Source organism: Bidens hawaiensis, unplaced genomic scaffold, assembly GCF_021521415.1.
Source record: "Bidens hawaiensis isolate Kalapana, Puna unplaced genomic scaffold, B.hawaiensis_p1.1 tig00000369_1, whole genome shotgun sequence".
In the NCBI taxonomy this organism is placed as follows: Eukaryota; Viridiplantae; Streptophyta; class Magnoliopsida; order Asterales; family Asteraceae; genus Bidens; species Bidens hawaiensis.
Window position 1 is genome coordinate 911,193 of NW_027491028.1, and position 24,852 is coordinate 936,044.

Sequence of the window (24,852 nt, forward strand, 5' to 3'; positions counted from 1 at the left end):
TAGGACGGACGGTTGTTGTATTCCTCGATGTTTGTTCTTTTACAACATCTCTCTTCTTTTACTGTTCTCTCTCATTTTTTACCAACTCCGGCGCCAACAATCTTATATATGCTTCATCTTCCTCCTCGTGTACACAAATCGACATCTCTCTTTCTCCAACTCTTTTTATATTCGTATTGTTGACTCTATCTTAGGGTCCAAATTTAGATATAAGTGCCATATGCAATTTTTTGAGTGGTCAAGAAATAAAATAGTCTGACAGCAAATAAGGGAGGACCTTACTTTAGAGCATTCACATTCAATCCAGTATATTATGTAAATTGAGTTTTTATAATAGTGAGCGGGTTTAGGGTGTTGTGAGTGAAAGAGAGAGAAATGTATTGATTTTTCTGTATATTTGAAAAGTTACTGTTTACATCCTATAAATTTTTAATATATTTTGAAAGTGGTTGTGAAGGAAAGAAAGATAAATGATAATGATAAAGATATAAAAAATACTACATAATTAAAAAGAGGGAGAAAATGTTGTGATTTTGTGTAATTTTAGATTTAGGGATAGAGCATTCTCATCCTATCCCTCAAAATTACGTGAGAGAGGTTTGCAAATTATACAGTGAGATTTTGAGTGGTTGTGAGTGTAAATTAGAGGATGAAGAAAGAAAATGTAGTGATTTTTCTGTAAATTGAGGAAACAAAGTTTGCCCCTATTTATATTCTTACATTTCTTGAATTGGTTGTGAGTAGAGGAAAGATATAAAAGTATAAACAAATATTATTTAATTAAACAGAAAAGAAAAATGTATTATTTTTTTAGTGTAATTATAGAGATGTGGATGAGAGATAAGAAAAGAATGCCATAAATCATAGACATTTAGGAAATTATATAAATTCGTAGACAAAACTTTTGATTATGAAAATGGACATATTGGTATATTTCCCTCAGGATGTGAAGAGGTAGGTCCCAGCAGAGGTGGTTAGGACCCGCAAGACTCCCTTAAAAGGTGACGTCTGCGCAGTTAAACACGCAGGACTCAAACGGACGTCTGCGCAGTTGAACCCGCAGACTTCACCATAGGGACGTCTGCGCTGCGACCTACCAAACCCGCAGGACCCACCACGCTCAGAGTTGTGACGACCTCACATGCGGTACGCAAGCTGGTCCCGCAGGAAATGCCTCCCTATGGTTTCCAAGTATCCGCCTGTTCCCGCAGGTGCGGATACCCGCCATTAGGGACTGGCCACCCGCGCAGCATGGCTACACGCATAAGGCTCAAACTCGTAATAATTCAGTAGTCACCTGAAGAAGGAATGAGCAAAGTCGGGAACATTCCCGCATAAAGGCGGGAGGGGGAAAACTCCCGCCTAAATGAGCCAGTCCGTATAATAATGGAGGATCTTTTGTGTGATACCTGACGAGGTATGGACAAAAGATCTGACCAAGGATACGACAGCTCACTGACAGCAGCATGGCAGACAACACGCCACAGCACTGTGACCAATAGCCGCCGCCTGCTCACCAACTCCTGTCATACCACGTGCCTAGCCTGTAGTTGGTGGAAAAGGAAAGGTGAACAGCACGCCTGGTCACTATCAACCGCTGCCTATCCACCAATTACCAGCAGAGCACGTGTGTAGGCCACAGTTGGCAGAGTACTAGGCCGGCTAAACCTCCTTGGAAACCCACCTTTGGCTATAAAAGACATCAAATGGTATTATCATTCATCATCTAATATCTTGTATAATTTACCTGATAACTGCTCTAGTATTCTTAATATACTTTTATATTCAAAGAGTAATATAGACTGATTCTCACGCCGGAGGGTGGTCACAAGGAGGAACCCCCCCCCCTTTCTTAGTGACGAGCTCACGGTGTCTGTTTTGCAGGTTATCGGAAGAACCATCTTGCCGGAATTAACCCCTCGTGGGAAACGTTTATCTAACCCTCAGGTTACTCGTAATCTGTCGGGGTTCGACTGGTGTTTCTTCATTGGCGCCATCCATGCATAAAGCTAGATCTTTATTTTTCTCCAGTTTTTTCAAAATTTCTGGAAAGATGGTTAAGGATACTCCGGTCCCAAAACCGAGTAACCAAGAGACTCCGGTAATTACGACCCCAGCTATAAGGGGGAATACCGAGTACACAAACTTTACGAACACTACCCCAGCTACCCAAGCCGGGGCAAGTGAAGTAAATAATCAGACACTGGGATTCACCGATACCCAGTTAGAAAATCAACAGACGAGGCTCCCCTGCCAAACACTCGATGAGGTTAAAGCGTGGGCCGAAGCACGTCAAAGAGAGTTCCAAGCTGAGTTGGATGAACGTTTACGTTCACTCCAACAAGTGGAAGAATTCGAATACGACTATGATTCGGAGGAATCTGAGGAAGACGCGAACCCTCGTCATAAGGCGAAAGGGAAGCGTAAAGAAACGGATTCCCAACCTAGAAGGCGTTTTGGAGAAGCATTCAGTCCAATAAACGTGGGCAACGGCCCACGGGACTTCTCCAAAACATTCACGCCAACTGCGGCAAGGGCGGGAACGTCCAAATTCGCAAGGGACATTGCGGAAGCAATCGCCCCAAGAAGTGCCAAACAAATGTCCAACATAGGCACGTATGATGGTATTTCTGACCCTGACGATCACTTGAACAGATTCATCGCGGGGGTGACCGTCAGTAACTGGACGGAACATACGTGGTGTTATATGTTCCAGATGACACTGGTCGGGGCAGCTAGAGCGTGGTTTGACCGTCTACCGGTCCACCACATCTACGATTGGGCAGACTTCCAACAGAAGTTCAGCCAACACTTTAGTCAGCAAAGAAAGTACACTGAGGAGCAGTGGACAATCCTCAAGTGCGTCCGAGAGGAGGAAGAATCTTTGCCTGACTTCATCACTCGCTTCAACTCGAAGAAGCTAAGCCTGGGCAACGTTAGCGAAGATCTCGTTCGCGCCGCTTTCATCCAAGGCGCAAACGACCCGGAACTCATCCGCACTCTAACGGGCAAAGATGGCATGCCATCCACATGGGATGCCATCATGACCGCAGCTAAACGCTTTGCGGAAACTGAGAGGCAACTGGGCAGAGATCTTCCGCAGAGCACGAACCTCTATACCCAGAAGACGAGGGAAAACAACGTCCTTACAGCCCGATTGAACAAAAAACGGAAGCTGGGCATTTGGCAGTCAAGGGTAAACTTTGACACCCCGTCCGGCTTCCAACATCGGTTGGGCGGAAGAGATAACGTGAAACCGGAGAAGAACTCCAGGTGGACGCCACTCACGAAGAGTGTGACTGAGATATTCGCCACGGAGGAGCTCCCGTGGCCGAAGGCTCCATACATCCGACATCGCCACAATGCTGACCGGAGAAAGTATTGTGATTTTCACAAAACCAAAGGTCACAACACTGAAGAATGCTTAGACGTAAAGGACTTGGTCGAAGCATTTGTCAAGGATGGGACACTCGCGCACCTTGTGGCGAAGTGAGCGTCGAGCAGGCTGATGCGTGAACCCCAGCTGGGGAAACGCACGAATAAAATCGCAGCTTCAACGGAGACTACATACTGCGTAAACAACGAGATCCCGAACAAGATACATGTCGGCTCGATGGTGCTCCCATCCAAGCCACGTCTAATGGGAGCTCAATTACACAGTTTGTATGTAGATCAATTCCAAATTTGTAAAGAAAAGGCCTAGAGCCACTTCTAATGGAAACGATTCTCCTTTAAATTGAAGCTGATGATTTTACATTTATATTTTATGAACTTTGCACATGGAGATGCCGGTATCCGCCGCATCAAGTGAAGAATCGTTGCGCAGGGAAGGCGGCAAAACACGCACAAACCCAAAAGCATCAAACCTTCACGCAGGTCAGTTAAAGGGGAAAGGTTCAGCCATCCCACTATGTGAAAGTGCCGGTATATCCGCATGAATCCTGGTAGAGGAAGCTGAACACTAACCTATTAACAACCACGCGTTGAACGGTCGATTCGAACACTAATGCCGGTAGTCATCGCATCAAGTCAAGAGTCGTTGCGCAGGGAAGGCGGCAAAACCCGCATAAACCCAAAAAACGACAGGACCTTCACGCAGGTTAGTTAAAGGGGAAAGGTTCAGCCATCCCACTATGTGAAAGTGCCGGTATATCCGCATGAATCCTGGTAGAGGAAGCTGAACACTAACCTATTAACAACCACGCGTTGAACGGTCGATTCGAACACTAATGCCGGTATTCACCGCATCAAGTGAAGAATCGTTGCGTGGGGAAGGCGGCCAAACCCGCATAAACCCAGAAGATGACAAGACCTTCACGCAGGACAGTTAAAGGGAAAGAGTTTAGCCATCCCACTATGTGAAAGTGCCGGTATACCCGCATGAATCCTGGTAGCGGAAGCTGAACACTAACTCATTAACAACCGCGCGTCGAACGGTTAAAAGTCATTCTGAAAGGATAAGGAAAAACCTATGCGAAAGTCAGACATCGGTAAAGTTTAGCCATCCTACCAAGTGCAAGTGCCGGTCCTATCCGCACACTCACAAAGGGGGAAGCAAAACTTCAACCTACTGTCAACCACATTCAAGGTTAACTTATTCTAAACACTTGGGAAATCGCTAATTTAAACTAAGTATGCAAGTCATATAAGGTTTATAAAGCAATGAACCCAAAGGAGGTTACAGACCTATCCGCATCATCCCAGAGATCAAGCAGAACATTGGGAAATTCTGCGTGACATTGGGAAACCCGTGGGTAAGACTTCCCGCGGAAAACCCATAAAACTAAACCCTTTTCAAAAAACCCTTGCTTAAGTCCAAAAGTTCACCTCACTTTATTAAACATTCATGAGAAGAACATTGGACTGGGGGGACTTGAAGAGGTAGGTCCCAGCAGAGGTGGTTAGGACCCGCAAGACTCCCTTAAAAGGTGACGTCTGCGCAGTTAAACACGCAGGACTCAAACGGACGTCTGCGCAGTTGAACCCGCAGACTTCACCATAGGGACGTCTGCGCTGCGACCTACCAAACCCGCAGGACCCACCACGCTCAGAGTTGTGACGACCTCACATGCGGTACGCAAGCTGGTCCCGCAGGAAATGCCTCCCTATGGTTTCCAAGTATCCGCCTGTTCCCGCAGGTGCGGATACCCACCATTAGGGACTGGCCACCCGCGCAGCATGGCTACACGCATAAGGCTCAAACTCGTAATAATTCAGTAGTCACCTGAAGAAGGAATGAGCAAAGTCGGGAACATTCCCGCATAAAGGCGGGAGGGGGAAAACTCCCGCCTAAATGAGCCAGTCCGTATAATAATGGAGGATCTTTTGTGTGATACCTGACGAGGTATGGACAAAAGATCTGACCAAGGATACGACAGCTCACTGACAGCAGCATGGCAGACAACACGCCACAGCACTGTGACCAATAGCCGCCGCCTGCTCACCAACTCCTGCCATACCACGTGCCTAGCCTGTAGTTGGTGGAAAAGGAAAGGTGAACAGCACGCCTGGTCACTATCAGCCGCTGCCTATCCACCAATTACCAGCAGAGCACGTGTGTAGGCCACAGTTGGCAGAGTACTAGGCCGGCTAAACCTTCTTGGAAACCCACCTTCGGCTATAAAAGACATCAAATGGTATTATCATTTCATCATCTAATATCTTGTATAATTTACCTGATAACTGCTCTAGTATTCTTAATATACTTTTATATTCAAAGAGTAATATAGACTTATTCTCACGCCGGAGGGTGGTCACAAGGAGGAACCCCCCCCCCTTTCTTAGTGACGAGCTCACGGTGTCTGTTTTGCAGGTTATCGGAAGAACCATCTTGCCGGAATTAACCCCTCGTGGGAAACGTCTATCTAACCCTCAGGTTACTCGTAATCTGTCGGGGTTCGACTGGTGTTTCTTCAGGATGTAAGTTATTGCAACGTTCATGAGTCATCACCAACATGCTTATTACCCATTGATGTTTTTTTTTATCTTTTATAATTTATAATTTTTAAGTTTTACCATTACATGATTACAACGATTACATGTAATTGTATTTGGTGAAATGTCTTAATATGAAGAAATTTGGTGTTTATCACCTAAAGTTTTGAAGTTTTTGGCCGATTCTATTTCGCGGCTAGTTTAATTGGCGCATAACCGTTTTTCTACATTGAATCAATGGAATCATAAGTTATCCTGACAATAACACTAAGTACGTTTGGTTCAAAGAATGTTTTGCAAGAAATTGGAATGAAAAAAGGATTTCCCTGAAAATCCTTAATCACTTAATGTGTTTGGTTGGTATATTTGTTAACTAGGTTAGTGGCTCGTGTATCACACTGACGGAAATTAATAAATTCATCTGGTAAATGTAAACACATATGATTGTTTATTTGAATAAATATACAATTATGTATTTATGTGTAAAGATGATTTTACATAATTAATAATATGTTTTTTTTGTTTTATAATTAGAATAAATTGGATGAATAGAAAGTTATGAGAATTACAGGTTCACTATTTAACAATTTGACGTACTTGCTAATAAATTTATTAGGTGTATAAGATTAGAATATCACATAATCGTTAGACGTAAAAATTTGTATGAACAATTAAAATATAATATAGAAAAACATTAAGTTACAAAATATAATGAAATCACATAGAAAAGGGAAGTTATTGGTCGTGTAATATATAAAATTGCATTTTATAGAAATATATGAAAGCCATTATGTTTGATAATCTTTTGTGAAAAAGCTTGAAAATGGATGAATAACTTACTAATGTCGATTGTCTTATATGATGAAATAACTTTTGATTTTCTATTTTGGCTATTTAGTAACATAACTTAGTAAATTAACTAAAAATAAAGGTTACATTCATGTTATTAGCTAGCTAATTATGGATGGAATGCCAACAAGGGAATAAATATATCAAAACATATTTAATTTTAAGTCTATTTTTTTAACGGTTAAGACACGAGTCAATTTAACTAAAAAAAGATCCAATTAAAATAGAGAGACAGGTAAGCAGGCAACAAGTTGCACCGCCATCCCCTTTTGAATAGCAAAACCGATCCTACTGAAAACAAAGTTATCGTTCTTCGGCGTCGTTGAGTTACTGTGCATGATCCGCTGAACTCTTTTTAAATACGTAGCAGCATCGGGACCAATGGACCCAAATGTATCAAAAGCAAAAGGAATGAAGTAATGTTGATTGTTTTGCTTCTGCCTTTAGCATAGCCTGCCTAGCGACAAACCGGGTGTTCCTAAGCCCGACTTAAAATTGGTAAGAGTCTATGTGTAATCCTATATGGACATGCCAGAATGGTGTCATGTGTTCATATTGTTTTGCTTTAATAGTATAGTAAGAAGTAAGATGTAATGGGAATTTAAAACATGTAAAAAGACATTATTACCCAAAATTAGCAAATGCAAACAACCAGGTCTATTAGTAATCACGTGAAGCCCGATATATATATGGCGATATCAAAAACCATTCCAAGCTCAAAGGTAGTTCATGGGTTTCGGACCGAAACGAGTTTGGGTCGGATCGGGCTTGATTCGGAACGGGTTCACGCCGGAGCAGGTTTCCAGGCTCGTTAAGATCAAGTTCGGCTGGTTTTGCTCTATTAATAAAGCTCGTGTGTGGCTCAAGAGTAGCTTTCCAAGCTCAAGCACGACTCGTTACCTATAAATTTATTTAACTTATTTGTATTTATAACTTTTTTTTCTTATTAACTATATTTTAAATTACAATAACTCTTTTTTTTTCTTTTATTGAACAAGCATTTAATGGATTGATCTTAGGGTACTCGCAGTGGAGGATCCAAGAATTTTTTTCAGGTGGTGCATTACTATTTGATGTTTCAATTTCATGGAGTCGGGTATAAAAAATTTCGGTTCGGTTCGGTTAGATGATTCGGGCAAAGTTCATTACATAATAAAAATATGACAAAAAAAACTAAAAATAAAACTCCGTCATTAGAAATTAGAAAACACATAATATAAAAACTAACAAATTTATTTTTGACGGTTTACTACTTGAAGAACAATTAAACATTTAACAAATGAATATAAACTTACCTTTCGCGACCTTCTGTTTACAAAACCAGCAAATTACCAAATACTCCAACGCTTAAATTGTCAATAAGGTGGTTCCTTTCTAATTTATAAGGTGGTTCCTCTAGCATTTTCCATATATCAATACACTATTATTTCGAAACTCGGGTGGTTCTGGGAAACCACCCAATTGCTATATAAATCCGCCCCTGGGTACTCGGGCATATGCCAGAGTACCTGAACTTCTTCGATCACCAGACAATGAATCACCAAACCAATCTAGCCAAACCGAAGTACACGGGGTGGAATCCAAGGGAATACCCAAACCGATTCACTTTCATCATCTCCGATTCCATTTAGTTTCACCAAAACTAAATTATAAGCCAACGCTTATTACCAAAGTGGAGGCCTGGAGGGCAGCATTGTTGCCGAGCAAACCAATGAAGCTGAACCTAAAAACCGAAGAACACTCCGGAAGCCCTTAAGTAGATAAAAATCGGGTTGGCTCGTTTAAACCTACGACGATTACCCATATGTGTACCCCAATAATTGAGAACGGAGAACTCCACTAATAAAAGAAGAAGAGTAGTTGGGAACCAAATTAGTGGTTTGAGGCTTGTGTCGTCTCCTAACAAGGTCCCTCTTCTAAAACATGGTCACCAACTCACCATCCGTGTGAAATAAACATGACATGTGTATGACATTTTAAATCAAACGATTTGCAATTATATTTTTATTACAATTAGTTATCGTCATGCATACCGTGTATATGTATATTGGACACATTTGTTAGAAAACCAAATTGATTAGGTATGCTGAGACACATTCGTTACATGTAGATTATGATTCTTGTAGTTTTCTAATAACAGTTGATTATGTATCAAATGTTAACAATTCATCTCAGTTGTGCACCATTTTATTGTTAGTTCAGTGTACCCATACCAGGTAAATATTAAAAATTTATGATCAGTCAGTCATATAAATATACTAGGTGTAATCATCTTAGAAATAAATGAATTGCATAATAATTATTAATCTTTTTAACAAATACTAAAAAATGACTTGGAATTTAATTCATACCCATCACTTGTTAGTGCCATATCATTGCTACTAGGCACTACTTTTATTTCTTTATTATTCTCATTTAATGATTAAAAGGTCCAACCAATCCTCCACAGCGACGGTAATGATTTCTTTTTAACCTAAGTCGTCACTTTAATCACTACTTCTCAGTTGCCTTTTGTTTTACAAATGGTAAAAATCTGAAATTATGATCAAATTACAGGTTGAGTTCAAATAAAGAGTATGGATTTGAGTGGGTGCAAACGTTTCTTCTGACCGAACATTGGATTCGTTCCTAAACAAGTCTGTGACCGACGCTACATTTGGTTTGCAAAGTTATGGATTTTCAAAGTGAATTAGGGTCTATTTAAATAAATTTATAATAATAACGTAGTCTAAGAGACAAAACAATTATAGAAGAATTATACTCTATCACTCTTGTCAATTGTTACTATTTATCAACCACCCGTCATCGTCGTCTTCATTTATCGGTCACCGAGTGACCTCCACCATCCGATCATTGTCATAGTGCCCTTTACAATTTAGTCTAGCTTTATTAATAATTTTAGGGTCAACTAGATTGTTGCTCACTTTTAATTTTATTTGGTTTTTCCAGGTTCTAGTTGTTAATTTATATAAAGTTAATTATGTACCTTTGTGTTCATTTATACCATTAACAAATTGACAAAAGTGAATACGAACAAACTCATTTTCATAATAAACGTACGTAAACAAAGAAAAACTCGTTCGTTTAGCCGTTAGTGTTATGAATTATCCTCATTTTATCACCAAAGGAAAATAAATTGACCTAGTAGTCTAGTACTAGTATAGTACTGTTTTGTTTTTCCAGATGACATTCTTGTGTCACCAACTTTTTACCCAAAATTTAAAGAAGAAAACGACAAAAAAAGACACCAGCAAAAAAGTAAAAGCTCTGTTTTTTCTGCTACTGCTTCTAAGGCTGAGGGGTGTGGGGCTCTAATGGGGGCTTCAGTGGGGCTCCAGCCAATAATATTATGACGTGTGGCAGATAGAGAAACTGGATAAGGGGGGTGTTGGAGCCCCTGGCCCTGGTGTGGAGGGGCTCCAGCAGGGGCTCCAGCGAATTTTTTTTTTATTTTTTATAAATGTATTAAAAAAACGTATTATTAAAAAAACTCATAAATTATTTAAAAAAACACACATTAATTAAAAAAACACATTAATATCTAAAAATAAAATAAAAATTAAAGTACTAAAAAAAACATTATTCTTATTCTTCGGCTTGGTCTTCTTCGATCAACCTCTTTCGGATACGTTCCTTTTGCTTTTCCATCAGCATTTGATCGACCGGATTTAGGTTACTGAAGTCTCTTGTAAGGAAGTCCAAATCTCTCATTCGACTTTTTTCCTTTTTGTCATTAGAGACCACCTCCATGGTTTTGTTGAATTTATTGAGGGATTCAACAATATCGACGATGTTTACGGCTCCCCCCTCAGCTGGTTTTTTCCCCTTGGCGTCCCTTCCCAATGGCCGCCTCCTCGGCGGTGAAGACGTTTCCTCCCCCGCAATGTTTAGGTCGAATCCAACGCGGCAATCCGACCCGGCGGAAGTGCTATACGCTCCAGACGAACTAGTTTTAGTCCATTTCGGCCCTACTTCCGCATCAAGGTCCGGCGCCACCAGCTCAACACACTTGGAACACCTTTTCAACCTCTCCCACAACTTTAAATCGTCCCACGTCTTCACCATCCCATACATCCGCAAACACTCCTGCCTCCACTCTTCGACCGTGAAATTGTAAACCGCCAAATCATCACTGCCACTTGGTCTCATACGACCGGCGTTCCTGTTGAAAAGATTAGTAAACAAGCCGACAAATTTTCTGATTTCGGACCACCGACCCGAAATCATATCGGCGTTTCGCTCTGTACTCCCAACGAGCGTATAGAACGTCTCCCTAACCTTTGTCCAAAAAATCTTGCTTTTTTGGTAGTCGGCTGCAAAATGAATAATTAAATTAGATTTCCAGTTAACTTTTTTATTTAACTTTTTTATTAAAAATCATTTTTAAAAACGTTAAAACAATTACCGCAACGCCGATCCTCAAAAATGACTATCCAAGCCCGACACAAGGCTTCCTTCTCATCCGATGACCACGGAGTGGTTTTCCGTTTCGTCCTCGGAGTCGAAGCCGGTCCCGGCCCGTCCGTTGCAAGTTGTTTTTTTCTGGTGGACGCGTCTTCTTAGTCCCGTAGCATCACCGTGTGATTCTTGTGTCTCTGGAACAACAAAGTTAGGAGACGGTTGTATGTTGGATGGTTGAAAGCCGAATGATTCTTGCGGCCCCGAATAAAACATCGGTTGGTCTGGTGACGACCATAAATCGTCGTCAATATAATCTGAATCTAGGTTTGGGTACCAATTTCCAGACATTTTGGGGTATTATATAGGAGTTTGGGGTATTATATATGAGTTTGGAGATTGAAGTTGTGTTTTGATATGGTTGAAATGGGTTGATTTTGGGGTATTATATAGGGGTTTTTAATGTTTTTTTTTTATTTTATCCGAGCTCAACGGCTCTTTTCGATATCCACATCACCTTTTTCTCTCTCTTCTCCCGCGACCACACTCACGCCTGCCTGGGGGCTCGCGCTCGCGCCCCGTTCGCGCCCCGATGGTGTGGGGTTAGCGCCCGGGGGCGCGAGCGGAGGGGCTCTCGCGCCCAGGTTAGCGCCCTACACCCCTTAGCCTAAACCCTTTGCCTTTAAATTAAAAACCTCACCTCACCACTCCCAATTCAAACCATTTGCTCACATCCCCAAACCTTTTACACACTTCTTCACAATTTTGAAAAAAAGTTGCCATTTTTACCCTTTTTCTTTAATGGGTATGTTTCAAATCACCTCCACCATCACTCTATAGCTGTATTCTGCAACTTCTGTCAAAAAAGATTTAATCTTTATTCAAAAAAATGCAAATTTTCAAGTTTTTCTTGGTGGGTTTACTCTGGTTTGGAGCAAATGCCAATATTCTTGAAGATGACAAACAAGCATTGTTGGATTTTATGCATAATCTTGCACACTCACGCACTTTAAACTGGGATGCAAACTCAAGCACAGTGTGTAATCAGTGGACTGGAGTCACGTGCAGTGAAGATGGGTCACGTGTCATCGGTCTCCGGCTTCCCGGAGTTGGGTTTCACGGCCATATTCCGGCAAACACCATTAGCAGACTCTCGGCCTTACAGATCTTGAGTCTTAGATCCAATGGTATTACTGGTACTATCCCTGTTGATTTTTATAACCTAAAGAACTTATCTTTGTTATACCTTCAGTTTAATCAGTTGTCTGGGTCATTGCCTGTTGATTTCTCTGTTTGGAAGAATTTAACAATTGTTAATCTTTCTAATAATCAGTTTAATGGGTCAATTCCAGATTCAGTTACAAGATTAACCCATCTTTCTGCTTTGAATCTTGCTAACAACTCACTTGTTGGTCAAATTCCTGATTTGGGTATGCATGGTTTAAAGATTCTTGATCTTTCTAATAATAATCTTACTGGGGTGGTCCCAAAATCACTCCATAAGTTCCCAAAGTCAGTGTTTGAGGGTAATAATGTGTCTTTTGTGTATTCATCTGATCAAGTTCCAATTTTTATGCCCACTCCTAAAGCCAAAAATGGTGGGAGGTTAAGTGAAAAGGCGGTTTTAGGTATAATTATAGGTGTTTCTGTTATTGGTTTTATTGGTTTTGCAATCTTTTGGACACTGTGTTGTTTCAAGAGGGATAATGGAGATGGGATTTCTTCGAAACTTGAGAAAGGTGGGATGTCGCCCGAAAAGGCGATTTCGAGAACGCAAGATGCGAATAACAGGTTGGTTTTCTTTGAGGGGTGTAATTATGCTTTTGATTTGGAGGATTTGTTGAGGGCTTCTGCTGAGGTTTTGGGGAAGGGTACTTTTGGAATGTCGTATAAGGCGATTCTTGAAGACGGGACTTCGGTTGTGGTGAAGAGGTTGAAAGATTTGAGTGTTGGGAGGCGGGATTTCGAGCAGCAGATGGCGCTTGTTGGGAGTATTAAGCATGAGAATGTGATCGAGTTGCGGGCTTATTATTATTCAAAAGATGAGAAGCTTACGGTTTGTGAGTATTATAATCAAGGGAGTGTTGCTACAATGTTACATGGTATGTGCTATAATCTTGATTTCTTACTCTATTTGATTATGTTTTAGTTGTGGTTATGATATTATTAGATTGTTAGTAAAACTAGTTTTCTTATTTTTAGTACGTTAGGCTTCAAGAACAAAAAGTAATTAACAAGAATCCAAGTTAGGTGCGCGATCTTTATCTAATCATAAATAGGGACCAAACCCACAAATTGAAATATACTAGAATTGGACCCGGACCATTTGTCTTTATCATGTGCTTTTAAGGGCATTTTGGCTTGATGCAACCGCGCAACACGGATGAACCCAAGTTGGACCTAAACTATTTTGTTTTTACTAGATCAGTGTTTAGGTTGAGAAGAAATACAGGTAAATGAACCCAGATTGGATTTTCTTGAAAGTTCATTTTGTATGCTTGTAGCGGGTCCGATCTTTATCTTGTCATAGATGTTGACGGTCCGAAGGTGGATGAGACTGCTCCAGCCATTTGGGTTCATCCATATGCATCTGGTTTAAGTACACTTGGACCATAAAAAGAATGTCTTGAAATAAAAAGGTTCAAGATCAAGCATTTTTAAGCCAAATAATCATATTAAAGAAGATATTGTGACAAAATAACCCTTTTTTGTTTTGTGTCAATTTTTATATTTTATTAGGTAGAATATTTTATACTACATGAAAGAGAAATAAGTTTGTGATTGATAAGAATCAATCCATGTGGGACAAGAGAATCTTACTATTAATATAGCAAGCATTTGGTCAATTTGTTGTTTGGATATGTGTCCTACAATGTTTTAAACTTTTCATAACTGGACCGGTTATTAAACCGGCCACCTTATCGGTCTACTGGTTGGACAAAACATGGTAATAATTCTTGAACTTTATAGGTACAAGAGGGGAAGAGCGGGTCCCGTTGACTTGGGAAACCCGTCTTCAAATAGCTGTCGGTGCAGCCCGAGGCATTGCTCGGGTCCACACCGAGACAGGCACGAAGCTCGTGCACGGGAATATCAAATCATCCAACATTTTCCTAAACTCACAAAACTACGGGTGCATCTCTGATATCGGTTTGTCAACAATCATGTCTCAAATCGCCACTCCGATTGCCCGAGCCGCAGGCTACCGGGCCCCGGAAATAACTGACACCCGAAAAGTCACTCAACTCTCGGATGTCTATAGCTTTGGTGTTCTGTTACTTGAGCTTTTAACTGGTAAGTCACCAGTCCACACTAGTGGTGATGAGATCATTCATTTGGTTCGGTGGGTCCACTCAGTGGTCCGGGAAGAGTGGACGGGTGAGGTTTTTGATGTGGAATTACTAAGATACCCCCACGTTGAAGAGGAGATGGTGGAGATGTTGCAGATTGCAATGTCGTGTGTCGCTAGGGTGCCTGATCAAAGACCGAAGATGACCGAGGTTGTTAGAATGTTGGAAGATGTTAGACGGAATACAGAGCCTGTAAACCCGAAGGCTGGTGAGACCGAGTCGTCTGGTCTGTAACGAGTCTTCGGGTTGCTTCATTACCTCGATGAACTAATTTATGATATATACTGTAACGGTATTGTTGTGTTGTGTCCTTACAAAGTTTTTATTTATCCTAGTCTTGTACGCAAGATTTATTTTAATGTTATTTAAGTTCTTGTTTTATTGTTCATTTGTTTGATGAAAGCAGAATAAAATTTGGTGATTGGAATTTAAAAACAAAATGTAGAATTTGAAGGTACTTTTAATCACAGGGTGAGATAACTGGAATATGATTAAGTTAATAAGGGGACAACTTTAGTAAGTGACGACAAGCTTTTATGAAGCTTTTAAATAGTCACGTATTATGTCGAATTGTCCATGTACGGTGTAAAAAGTATATGCTTGACGATCCTAACCGACAAGTATGTCTAGCTACAAATATACGAAAGATTATTATTGACTTGACGGCTCGATGATAATTGAGATTTCCTTGGAAGAATTTTCAAAACTTGTTTAAAATTCGGTATAATTATAATATAAGTTTTTTTTTTAGTTTTTTTTTGTGACACGAACTTACCTTTAGCCTATACACATACACGTGGGTCTTATTTTTTTTACCAGGTTGCTATTTCCCGGTGCTTGGAGACTCTAAACTTGACGCATGATTTTCTGTTCGGCTCAGGTCGGGCATAAATTATTATTACATAACGGGTATGTTTAGCAAGGAGCTTTTAGGAGCTTCAAGCTTTAAGCTTTTAAGAAAAAACTCATATTTAGTAAAAAGCTTTGTTTGGTAGAAGTACAAGCTTTTAGATTGATAGAAAAAGCTTCATATTTGAACGCTAGTATTGGTAGCGTTTGAGAAAAAGCTAGCTACAAGATTTTACATTTCAATTTACAAGTTTAGTATTTGAACTTCTATCAACTTTTGTTAATTTATATAATAGTTACACATTCAACCCTTATTCAAAACTAACTACCCCATGACTTTTTTAAGGGGCGTAACTTTTTCACACGTTAATAATTTTTTAAACAAATTAAATCATAAAAACGAGCATTTTATTCTCTTTAATTTGAGTATGATATTGTCATACTTCTTTAACTTTAAAAAATTAACATACTACGTGATTATCGGTTATGATCGGTAACAAGTAGAGTCAGGTGAGCATGAGTCATGTGTAAGACCAAATTAGGAGTCGAGTCAGATGAACTTGAGTCATGTGTAAGACCAAATTAGGGTCAGAACGAGTCGATACAGAAAGGGTTAAATTAGTTCGGTTCATGTCGGTACGTTTTTGAGTCGAAAAGGATCAGGTCAGAACATGTTTCAGATTAGAACAGTGCATGTTCAGAGAGGGGCTCATATCAAAATAGGTTGGTTTAAAAAAATTATTTATTTGAAATTACTGTATATTTCAGCTTTGTTTCTTGATTTTCGCCATTAGTTACATGCTTACAGCCTTTCCATGAATTGCACGTCTACATTCAGGTTATGCATGCACTGTCATCAAGTGAATCATGTACCGACAATAATTATGCGGTTGATGTTAGGTTGTGCGCCCATTCCGCCGCACCACGCGGGCTCCCTGCTAGTTTTATTAAAAACTTCTACTAATCTGCCAAACACCTAAACAAATTTAAAAAACTACAGCTAGCAGCTACCAGCCTTCAGCTTACAGCTAATAGCTACCAGCTAATTTTGCCAAACATACCCAACATTTCAATCGGAAGTGTAACATTTCAATAATCATTTAGAAAAAAAATATATGATATTACTTAAATTCAAGATGCGTTTTTTTTCCGCTTTGTTTTTTAAATCAACATGTTTAAATTGATGTTTTCTAGGTAAGTTTTACTTGTTCGGAGGGTTGACTTTTAAAAATATCAGAAGTTAGTTGAAGAACTATAAGGCTAAGGGTAGTGAGGCTTGATCAAGCTCCAAGTGATCCAATACATTTACGACACGTAGGCGCTGACGTGCCTCGTGATCAAGTCCCATAGGGTGTAGTGATTGATCCACCCCCAAGTTTTTGATTCAACCCTTGCTCAAAGACTCATTCAAGCCACGCGGTCTCGTCCACCCCCGCCGTCTGCGCCCCCATACACGACAAGGGTGTAGTGGTGTGCACGCAGGGGCGGACATACCTTATGCCGAGCCGTAGCCTCCGCTACGGCTCAAATTTTTACGGGTGTTAGTCGATTTTCGTGTTTCGTTACGGCTGGAAAAAAATAACGCACCGGCTAAGATTTTAAGCCCAACTAATATATGTTTTAAACCCAATCACAAGATAAAGCCCAAACAAAAAAAACCTATTAACCCAACCCATTAACCCACCTTTCACAACAAAAAAAAAATCTGTTGGCATACCGGTGTTAAAGAATTTTATGAATCTCTTGGCATAGTTGTTAATACGGTTGGTGCTTCTTACAAAATAAAAGATATGATGTTGGAGTTAAAAAGTGAGAGGGTGAAAATTGAAATTCTTCTTGGTGAGATTAAAACAAGAAAATGATTAAATCAAGAGGTTTCCCTTGCACGAGCCAGAGACACGCAATGGGGTTCTCATCATAGAACAATCACAAGTTTGTTAAAATTATTCTTGAGGTGCTTCAATTTATTAAATTAGATGGAGATAGTGTGCAACAAAGATACAATGCGAAAGGTATTCTATCATATTTTAAGACTCTTGAACTTGTGTTTTATATACACTTGTTGGACGAAATTTTAAGCCTCACAAATGTTTTATCAAAACATCTTCAAAAAAAGAGTCAAGATTTGTTGGAAGCGTCTAAGTTGATAAGCAGGACAAATCGAGCATTGAATAATCTAAGACAAACCGGATTTGACAAGATGTTGGCAAAAGTTACATCTTTTTGTGAAAAAAAAACAAGATTAAGATGTTAAATATGGAGGAAAGTTATGGTAATCAAAGAAACCGGAAGTATGCCATTACTAATCGACATCATTTTGAGGTTCAAGTTTTTAACACGGTCTTGGATATGCAAATTTAAGAACTTGGAAATCGATTTAGTGATGTCTCAACTACTTTGTTAGAAAATATGTCGGGTTTAAATCCTTGTGATTCGTTTTCTAAGTTTGACATATATAAGATAATGGTTTTTTCAGAGATGTATCCGAATGATTTTACGAACGAAGAAAGAGGGTGTATTCCGGGTGATCTTACGACCTTTTATTACACTTTAAAGGAAGATAATAAATTTGCAAAACTTGGTGGAATGGGTGATCTTGCTCGTGTAATGGTGGAAACCGGAAAACACACAACTTTTCCTTTGGTTTATCGGATATTGAAGCTAGCATTGGTTTTATCGGTTGCAAATGCAACCGTTGAAAGATGTTTATCTAAAATGAAGCTTATCAAGACGGATTTGCGCAATCGAATGGGTAATGAGTATTTGAACAATGCTTTAGTTTGTGCAGTTTAAAGAGAAACATTTAATAAAGTAAATGAAGAAGATGTAATGGCTCGGTTTCAAGCTATCAAAAACCGAAAAAGAGATATTTACAACCCAACCTAGATCCGCCACTGTTGGTTCGTTAACCCGGTTAGTTTAAATTTATATGTTGTCGTGTTCTTTATATTTGTTTCGTTAACATTGTATTAAATATGGGGGAAAAATTTTTTTGAGCGCTTCGGCTCGGTTTCGAGTCTAGATCCGCCACTGTGTGCGCGGCAGCCATGTCGTCCACGCCGGGCCAGCCGCGCCCCACTACCTTTGGCCTAATAATATACGTTACATATAAAACTAAAAAAAACTATGGGGTCAGTGATCCGCACTACAGTATGGTAGATTCTTCCATATACTTATTTGGCTTAAGTTTGTTTCTTTAATATTGAACATCTTTGTAGCTATCTTGATTCACCCATATGGATTTTGATGGCAATGGTATTGACACTAGACGAGTTCTAATCTGTTACAAGTTTTTGCATGCAAATAAAGGCAAACAAAAAGTTAGTTTCACATAATCATATCTTCATGTGTTAAAAGGTGATTATTACATAAAAATACATAAAATCAAAATGTCTTATTACATGACCGCTAAGTGTTCAATTTTAAACATATTAAACCGAATATAACTGACATTTGTTAAAAACAAACTAAATTACATATCCGACAATTTGGTATGATGTGCATGGTAAATTGCTTTAGGTCTGGTATGGTTTTAAACAACTCATTTCATTTATAATCGAGAAGCCAAATCACATGTATTGAGCATTTGAGCTATGGATTTTTCTATATGTACAACTTATCCCTTTTTTTTTGTTAAAGATCATATACTAAAACCGAAACAAATCGAACCGAACCAGAATTTGGTTTTGTCAAATTTAAATTCAACTTTGAGTCCGGTTATACCAAGTACTGAATTGGACGTCACGTGCAGGGGCGGATCTAGTACATATCCAGGGTGTGCCCGGGTTACCCCTCAACTTCTACGGCGAAGAGCAAAATTAGTGTAATTTCTTCTTCTACTTCTTCATTTTATGTACTAGGATACCTGTCACACTCCGACCAGAAGCGACATAAACATCGGGGCACGACTGATTGCCCATTGCACGACACTAGTAAGTGAAAATATTTAAACAACTTATTTAAATTCATAATATCATAAATAACACAACATTGTTCATACAAATAACCGAATAAATAGTCAAACAAATAAATTGTTTATTTATGTCTAATAACCTAAGCGGTCACAAGATAATAGTTCTTCAAGTCTTCAAATCAACCAAGTAATAAATATGTAACATTGCGTAAAATAAACTTGTCAACACAAATGTTAGTGAGCAATTTTCATGGTTTGAACAATAATAGATGAAATCCACAACTCGTATATGGAACAACAAATAATAGCAACAATTTAGATATGCAAATAGTAAATAGTTGGAGACACCTTTCTATATGGTAACAACCAAATATACTCGGATAATAGTTGCCCTATGCTACTAGCAATTAAGCTAAAGTAGTTAGAGGAGCGTATGATCATACTTAATAGTTTCATAGAGGCCAACCCGCCTAAAGCAATAAACATATAGCATGTAATCATGTAAAACATATAACACCAAATCGAGCATTTATTTAAGTAACATATACTAAAGAGTTTGTGGTTTGAGACACAAGTACAAATCATTTGAATTTGAATAAGTATGCAATGCCACCTCTAAAACGTAAGATGGAAAACAGGGGATGAAAAAAGTACTCACATCAACTAAGTAACTTGAAAGATTGATTCGTGAATAATCAGAGATCGGTTTAACGAGCAAGACCTAGATTAAACGGGTCTTGAGTTAGTATGTAGTCTTGAAAGGGTTTAAAGTAATATATATCACAAGTAACGTAAATATATAAAGTTTAGGGTTTAAAATGTAAATATATGAGAAATTAAAGAAATGTTTCTTGAAAAATAAGTTTACCCAAAACTGGGTCTTGGTATTCTTTTCATTAATATTACTCAACCTATGTTAAGTAATTATGTGGGTTATAATGCACTATTGCAAGACCCTTTGTTACATAAATACCAAAACGAGGTTTTAAATGAGTATTCGGATTTGTCGATTCGAGTCTTGATAATTAACCAAACTCAAAGTCAACTTCCAAAGTGATAAATTTTATGAGATAACTCAATAAAAATAAAAAAGACTTAACCAAGTATATAGTTCTATTGTGAAGAACCTTAACGTCCGTTAAGCGAGTATTTGGTTTTACCGGTCCAAACTTGTTATAAGATCAAGTTGGATTCCGACATGCCAAGTATGTTGAGAAAATAATTTAAAATTAGTTTAAAAATATATTCTTGAAGAAAAGATGAGTTTCAGTGGCCCAAAACACACTTGTGTGTATAAGCGAGTGAACATCTTTATAAATTCGGTTTTGGTTCGGTCATTGACTCGGAATAAGACTGAGGATGGTTACCACATACCCAAATACCATAGAACTATAAAAACGGTTTTAGAAGTTATAATATTCAAATCTTACATATATAATGTTTATTTAACTATTTAAACAAAACTTGTAAACAAGAGTTCAGTTTCGGTTCGATTCTCAACTTGGGATGAAACCGAGGCTAGTGGCCACATACCCAATACCATGAAACTCATTTAACATGAATTATAAACTAAACTACTTATACTTTAAACAAGACCAGTAAGCATTAAATGAAATATAATATAATCAAGGACTATAATGAGTCCTCCATGTAGCCTTGCCTTGTAGCGTATCACCTCAACCGACCATGGCGGAAGAAGGTGAAAGTCGAAGGAAACAAGGGGTGAATATTATATATATGTTGCAACATCAAACTTTGATTAACAAGAATTAGTTAGAAATAAGGATTAATATTAGTTTGATCTTGAAGAGTCAAACTATAAGAACTTGAGGAATGGATACTTGGATCTTAGTTGAGAGAGTTTGGAGAAGAAAGAGCAACCAAAATGGATGCATGAGGCTTGTTTTTATAATGAGAAAAGTATGGTATACACATAAGAGGTAACATGCAAGTGATTGGCTAAAATGATCAAACAATGCACAAAACAACAAACAAAAATGAGCTAGTCTGCAGATGAGGCTAGGCGCTGCGCAGCCTACATGGGGAGAGGGGTGGTGCGGCGCGACGCCCCTATGGGGGGGGGGTTTCCAGCTTTTGATAATTGACGATTTAGGCCCCCGAAGTTCGTTTTCGATGCGTTTTAAGCGTTTTGAAAGCCGTAAAAGGTGTTTTCGAAATTCGACAAGTGTGAGATGGTTATGTAACATCAAAACCCATTATTTTATATTATCGAAAGGTCCGGGTTACAGATCGGGTCAGTTTACAGTTCAATCGTACAAACAAGTTAGTCCAAAATTGACGAATGTCACAATACCTCTGAGCAAATATCAGGTTACCCCTAAAGAATATTGGGATGAAAAGAAGTGAAACTGAAATAGCTGGAAATTTTTTTATCTGTTGTCACAAGGGGCTTTGCTAATATCAGGAACCGTCTATGCTAAGAAGATGACACGTGACCTAATATTAAAGGGGTGCTTGGAATTCCTTATTTTACCTCCTTATAAATTATTTAAGGCATAAGGTATAAGTTACAAAGTTGTAACTTATACCTTAAACAATCACAAAACCTAACTTTCCTAAACACTTTATATTTTATAACCCATTAGTTATAAGGTAAAAGAAACTAAAATAAGGAATCCCAAACACCTCGTAATATTAGTCTTTAATAATTGGGCCTTATTAATATAAACCATAGCCCAATTCACTTGAGAAGAAAGTGTTTTTAATACGCATTGGGCCTTTTTAGACAGTGACGCTCTGTTCCTGAGTTTACTTAGAGAGAGAAAATAAAAGAAAAGAAATTAAGAGAGAAAAGAAAGAAAAAGATGTGAAATTAATTCGTGTTCCAGACTTTAATTAAATTAAAAGGAAAGGAAAAGAAAATGATCATCTTGTGTGTTCCCTAGTCGGAGGGAAAGGAAAATAAAATTCCAATTTTACTCTTATACCCTTTTAAGTAAAATTACACTAAACAATATTTTTTGTCTTCTAAAACGTTTACCAATTTTCAGAAACCAAAAGTTGCTTGGTGCACCATTAACAACATATAATTTTAAGACATCACATGCAGCTTAACGTAGTAAACATGTAAAAAACAGTGAACCTGACATGTAATTCTTATGTCTTAAGAATACACTTTGATTTATTTGAAAACATAAAAACAAAGCCTTGAGAGCATTGAGAACAATTACTTTCTTGAGCTTCAATTGATTCGTAAAAGAGCTTTAGTTATGACCAAACTACCCTTGAGCCCAGTTAAACAATACTGCAGTCAAGTGACTTGAAACCTGATCCGTAGGCAACGGGTAAACACAAGACACCCTTGACCCGCTATCAAAAGTGCCAAAATAACTCACATGAAAACCTTAAATAACTTTGGTATTGAAAATCCAAATAACCCATAATCCGATGCAGTTTTATGATCCCGTGGAAACAATAAACTGAACCAAATTCGAATCGACACAGTGGGCTGAAGTCGCGGTAGAACAGACCTGTAATGCCCGTGAAACTTTCCTGAAATCAGCAGCAAAAACGAACCAAATCAGCAGGTACTGCACCTTTGTTAGCTACTAAAGTTCCAAAATTAACCTCGGTCAAAAACGCGAAAATTTGAACCCGTAACTGACTTGTATACCCGTTTTCCAGCCACGAAATTGACTCGTTAACAGTAGCTATTTGGCCCGTTAACAAAACAAAGATAAACAATCAAGATTCTCTTTACCTCTTTCCAGGTAAACAAATGAAGCTAGTAGAGAAACTGTCAAGTTCCCAAGATAAACGGGCTACTCGAACCTCCAAAAAACGGGCCACTTGTTCTTGAACTCATTTTTGTTGCTTATGAAGTTCTTGATGCTTGGAAAATCTTGATCAAAGGACTTTCACAACTTTTCAGGCCATCCCGGTTTATGCCTGCAGGTATTACAGTAAATAATATTAATATTATCTTGATTTTTGTGTTCGATAGTTAGAAAAATATGCGTAGGCTTTTTAAGTTTAACTACTAAATTTTGGATTTGAGGCTTCAAATTAAATAGCATATAATTCTATCTTGATTCTTTTTTTTATTTCATCACAATCGAAGTTTTATATAATTTAAATAGCATATAATTCTATATTGATTCTTTTTTATTTTGAAATATTTTTTGTCAAAAACATTATTTTATTGTTTGACAACTATGTATACAAGATTACTCAGTTGCAAAACTGATTTGTGGTTTTCCAAAAGTTATGATTTAGTCCCCAAGTTATAATAAACCAAACTGCAATTCAGTAATTAATCGATACAACAACTACAAAAACAGAAGCAATTACCTAAATTAGTTCATGTATATTGTGCATTTATGTCCGCTAAAATTAAACTATCTACAAGTAGGGGAACGAATCAAGCTCAAAACCATATTAATTCTTTCATAGCTGATTATTACAACCATAATCGAAGATGTAAAATAAAAAGCCAAGTGTTGGAACTAAAACTAACGAATACCTAGAGAACTTAAATGGCGCGGAGAAGAACGAATGGAAGGTAGGTTAGGTGATAATCGAATGGAGTACAGAGATGAAGATTTTTCGGTGAGTACAGATGATGGGAGGTGGGTTGAATGCTGATGGGTATAACTGGAACGGGTTCGGTTCAGGTTTCAAGTCAACACGAGTTTTCACCCGTGACGTGTTGGGTTTTGGTTTCTTTTGTTTCTTTCTGGTCAATTCCGGACTCGTTTTTGTTTGTTTTTTCAGTTTTGTTTTTGTTCGGTTTGAATTCTTTTAGTTTCGTTTTGATTCTTTTTTCGATTTCAATTGATGTGGTCCGGTTTTGGCTTTTTGTTTCTTTGTTTCATTTTCTTCGATTCTTCGGTTTCGGTTCGATTCTAGATGGTTTTTTTTAAGGAACGAGGACAACGTATGAAACATTTTAATGTTTTTACTTTTTTTGTTTATGATTTATATTTTGAGTTATAATTTTTTTATTATTATTTTTGAATATTTTTTTGAGGGTTTTTTATCTTAATAGAAAACCCCTCAAAAAAATTCAAAAAAATAATTAAAAAAATCAAAACTTAAAATATAAGTAAAAAACGAAAAATCTAAAAAAACTAAAATGTTTCCGCCGTTATTCTCGTTCACAAAAAAAAGAAAAAAAAAACCCGGTTTGACCCTAACCTATTTTGACCCAAACCAAAACAACCCTTTTTTTAATTGACTCGTTTTGACCCAAACTCGTTTTGACTCATACTCGTTTTGACTCATGACTCATTTCAACCCATGACTCGTTCGACCCAACCCAACCCATTTGTCACCTCTACTTGCAATATGTTCAAAAAAAAATCAGGTTACCCCTGAAAATTATTTTTAGATCCGTCACTAGTCACGCGTCATGTTATTTTTTTTAACTGAGCAAACCAAATATTTTAGGTTTATCTTTGCAATAATATTATACGAAAATTCAACAAGAAAGAAAGATGAGGTGTCATACATTTTAGGTTTATTTGTTAAATATTGAGAGAAAATATCTGTTTATAAGCTGGATTCTGTAACCCCGTAGAAAGATTACAACTCCTTCAA

The 24,852-nt window shown here is 38.2% G+C and overlaps 1 protein-coding gene across 1 annotated transcript; it reads left to right on the forward strand.

Annotated features, from left to right (window-relative positions):
* Positions 1 to 11,949: 11,949 nt before the first annotated feature.
* LOC143624137 (putative inactive receptor kinase At4g23740) lies at positions 11,950 to 14,912 on the forward strand. Its single transcript, XM_077094868.1, has 2 exons — positions 11,950 to 13,283; positions 14,152 to 14,912. Exons 1-2 carry the CDS (start codon positions 12,071 to 12,073, stop codon positions 14,763 to 14,765), a joined length of 1,827 nt encoding a protein of 608 aa, XP_076950983.1. The 5' UTR covers positions 11,950 to 12,070; the 3' UTR covers positions 14,766 to 14,912.
* The last annotated feature ends 9,940 nt before the right edge of the window (positions 14,913 to 24,852 follow it).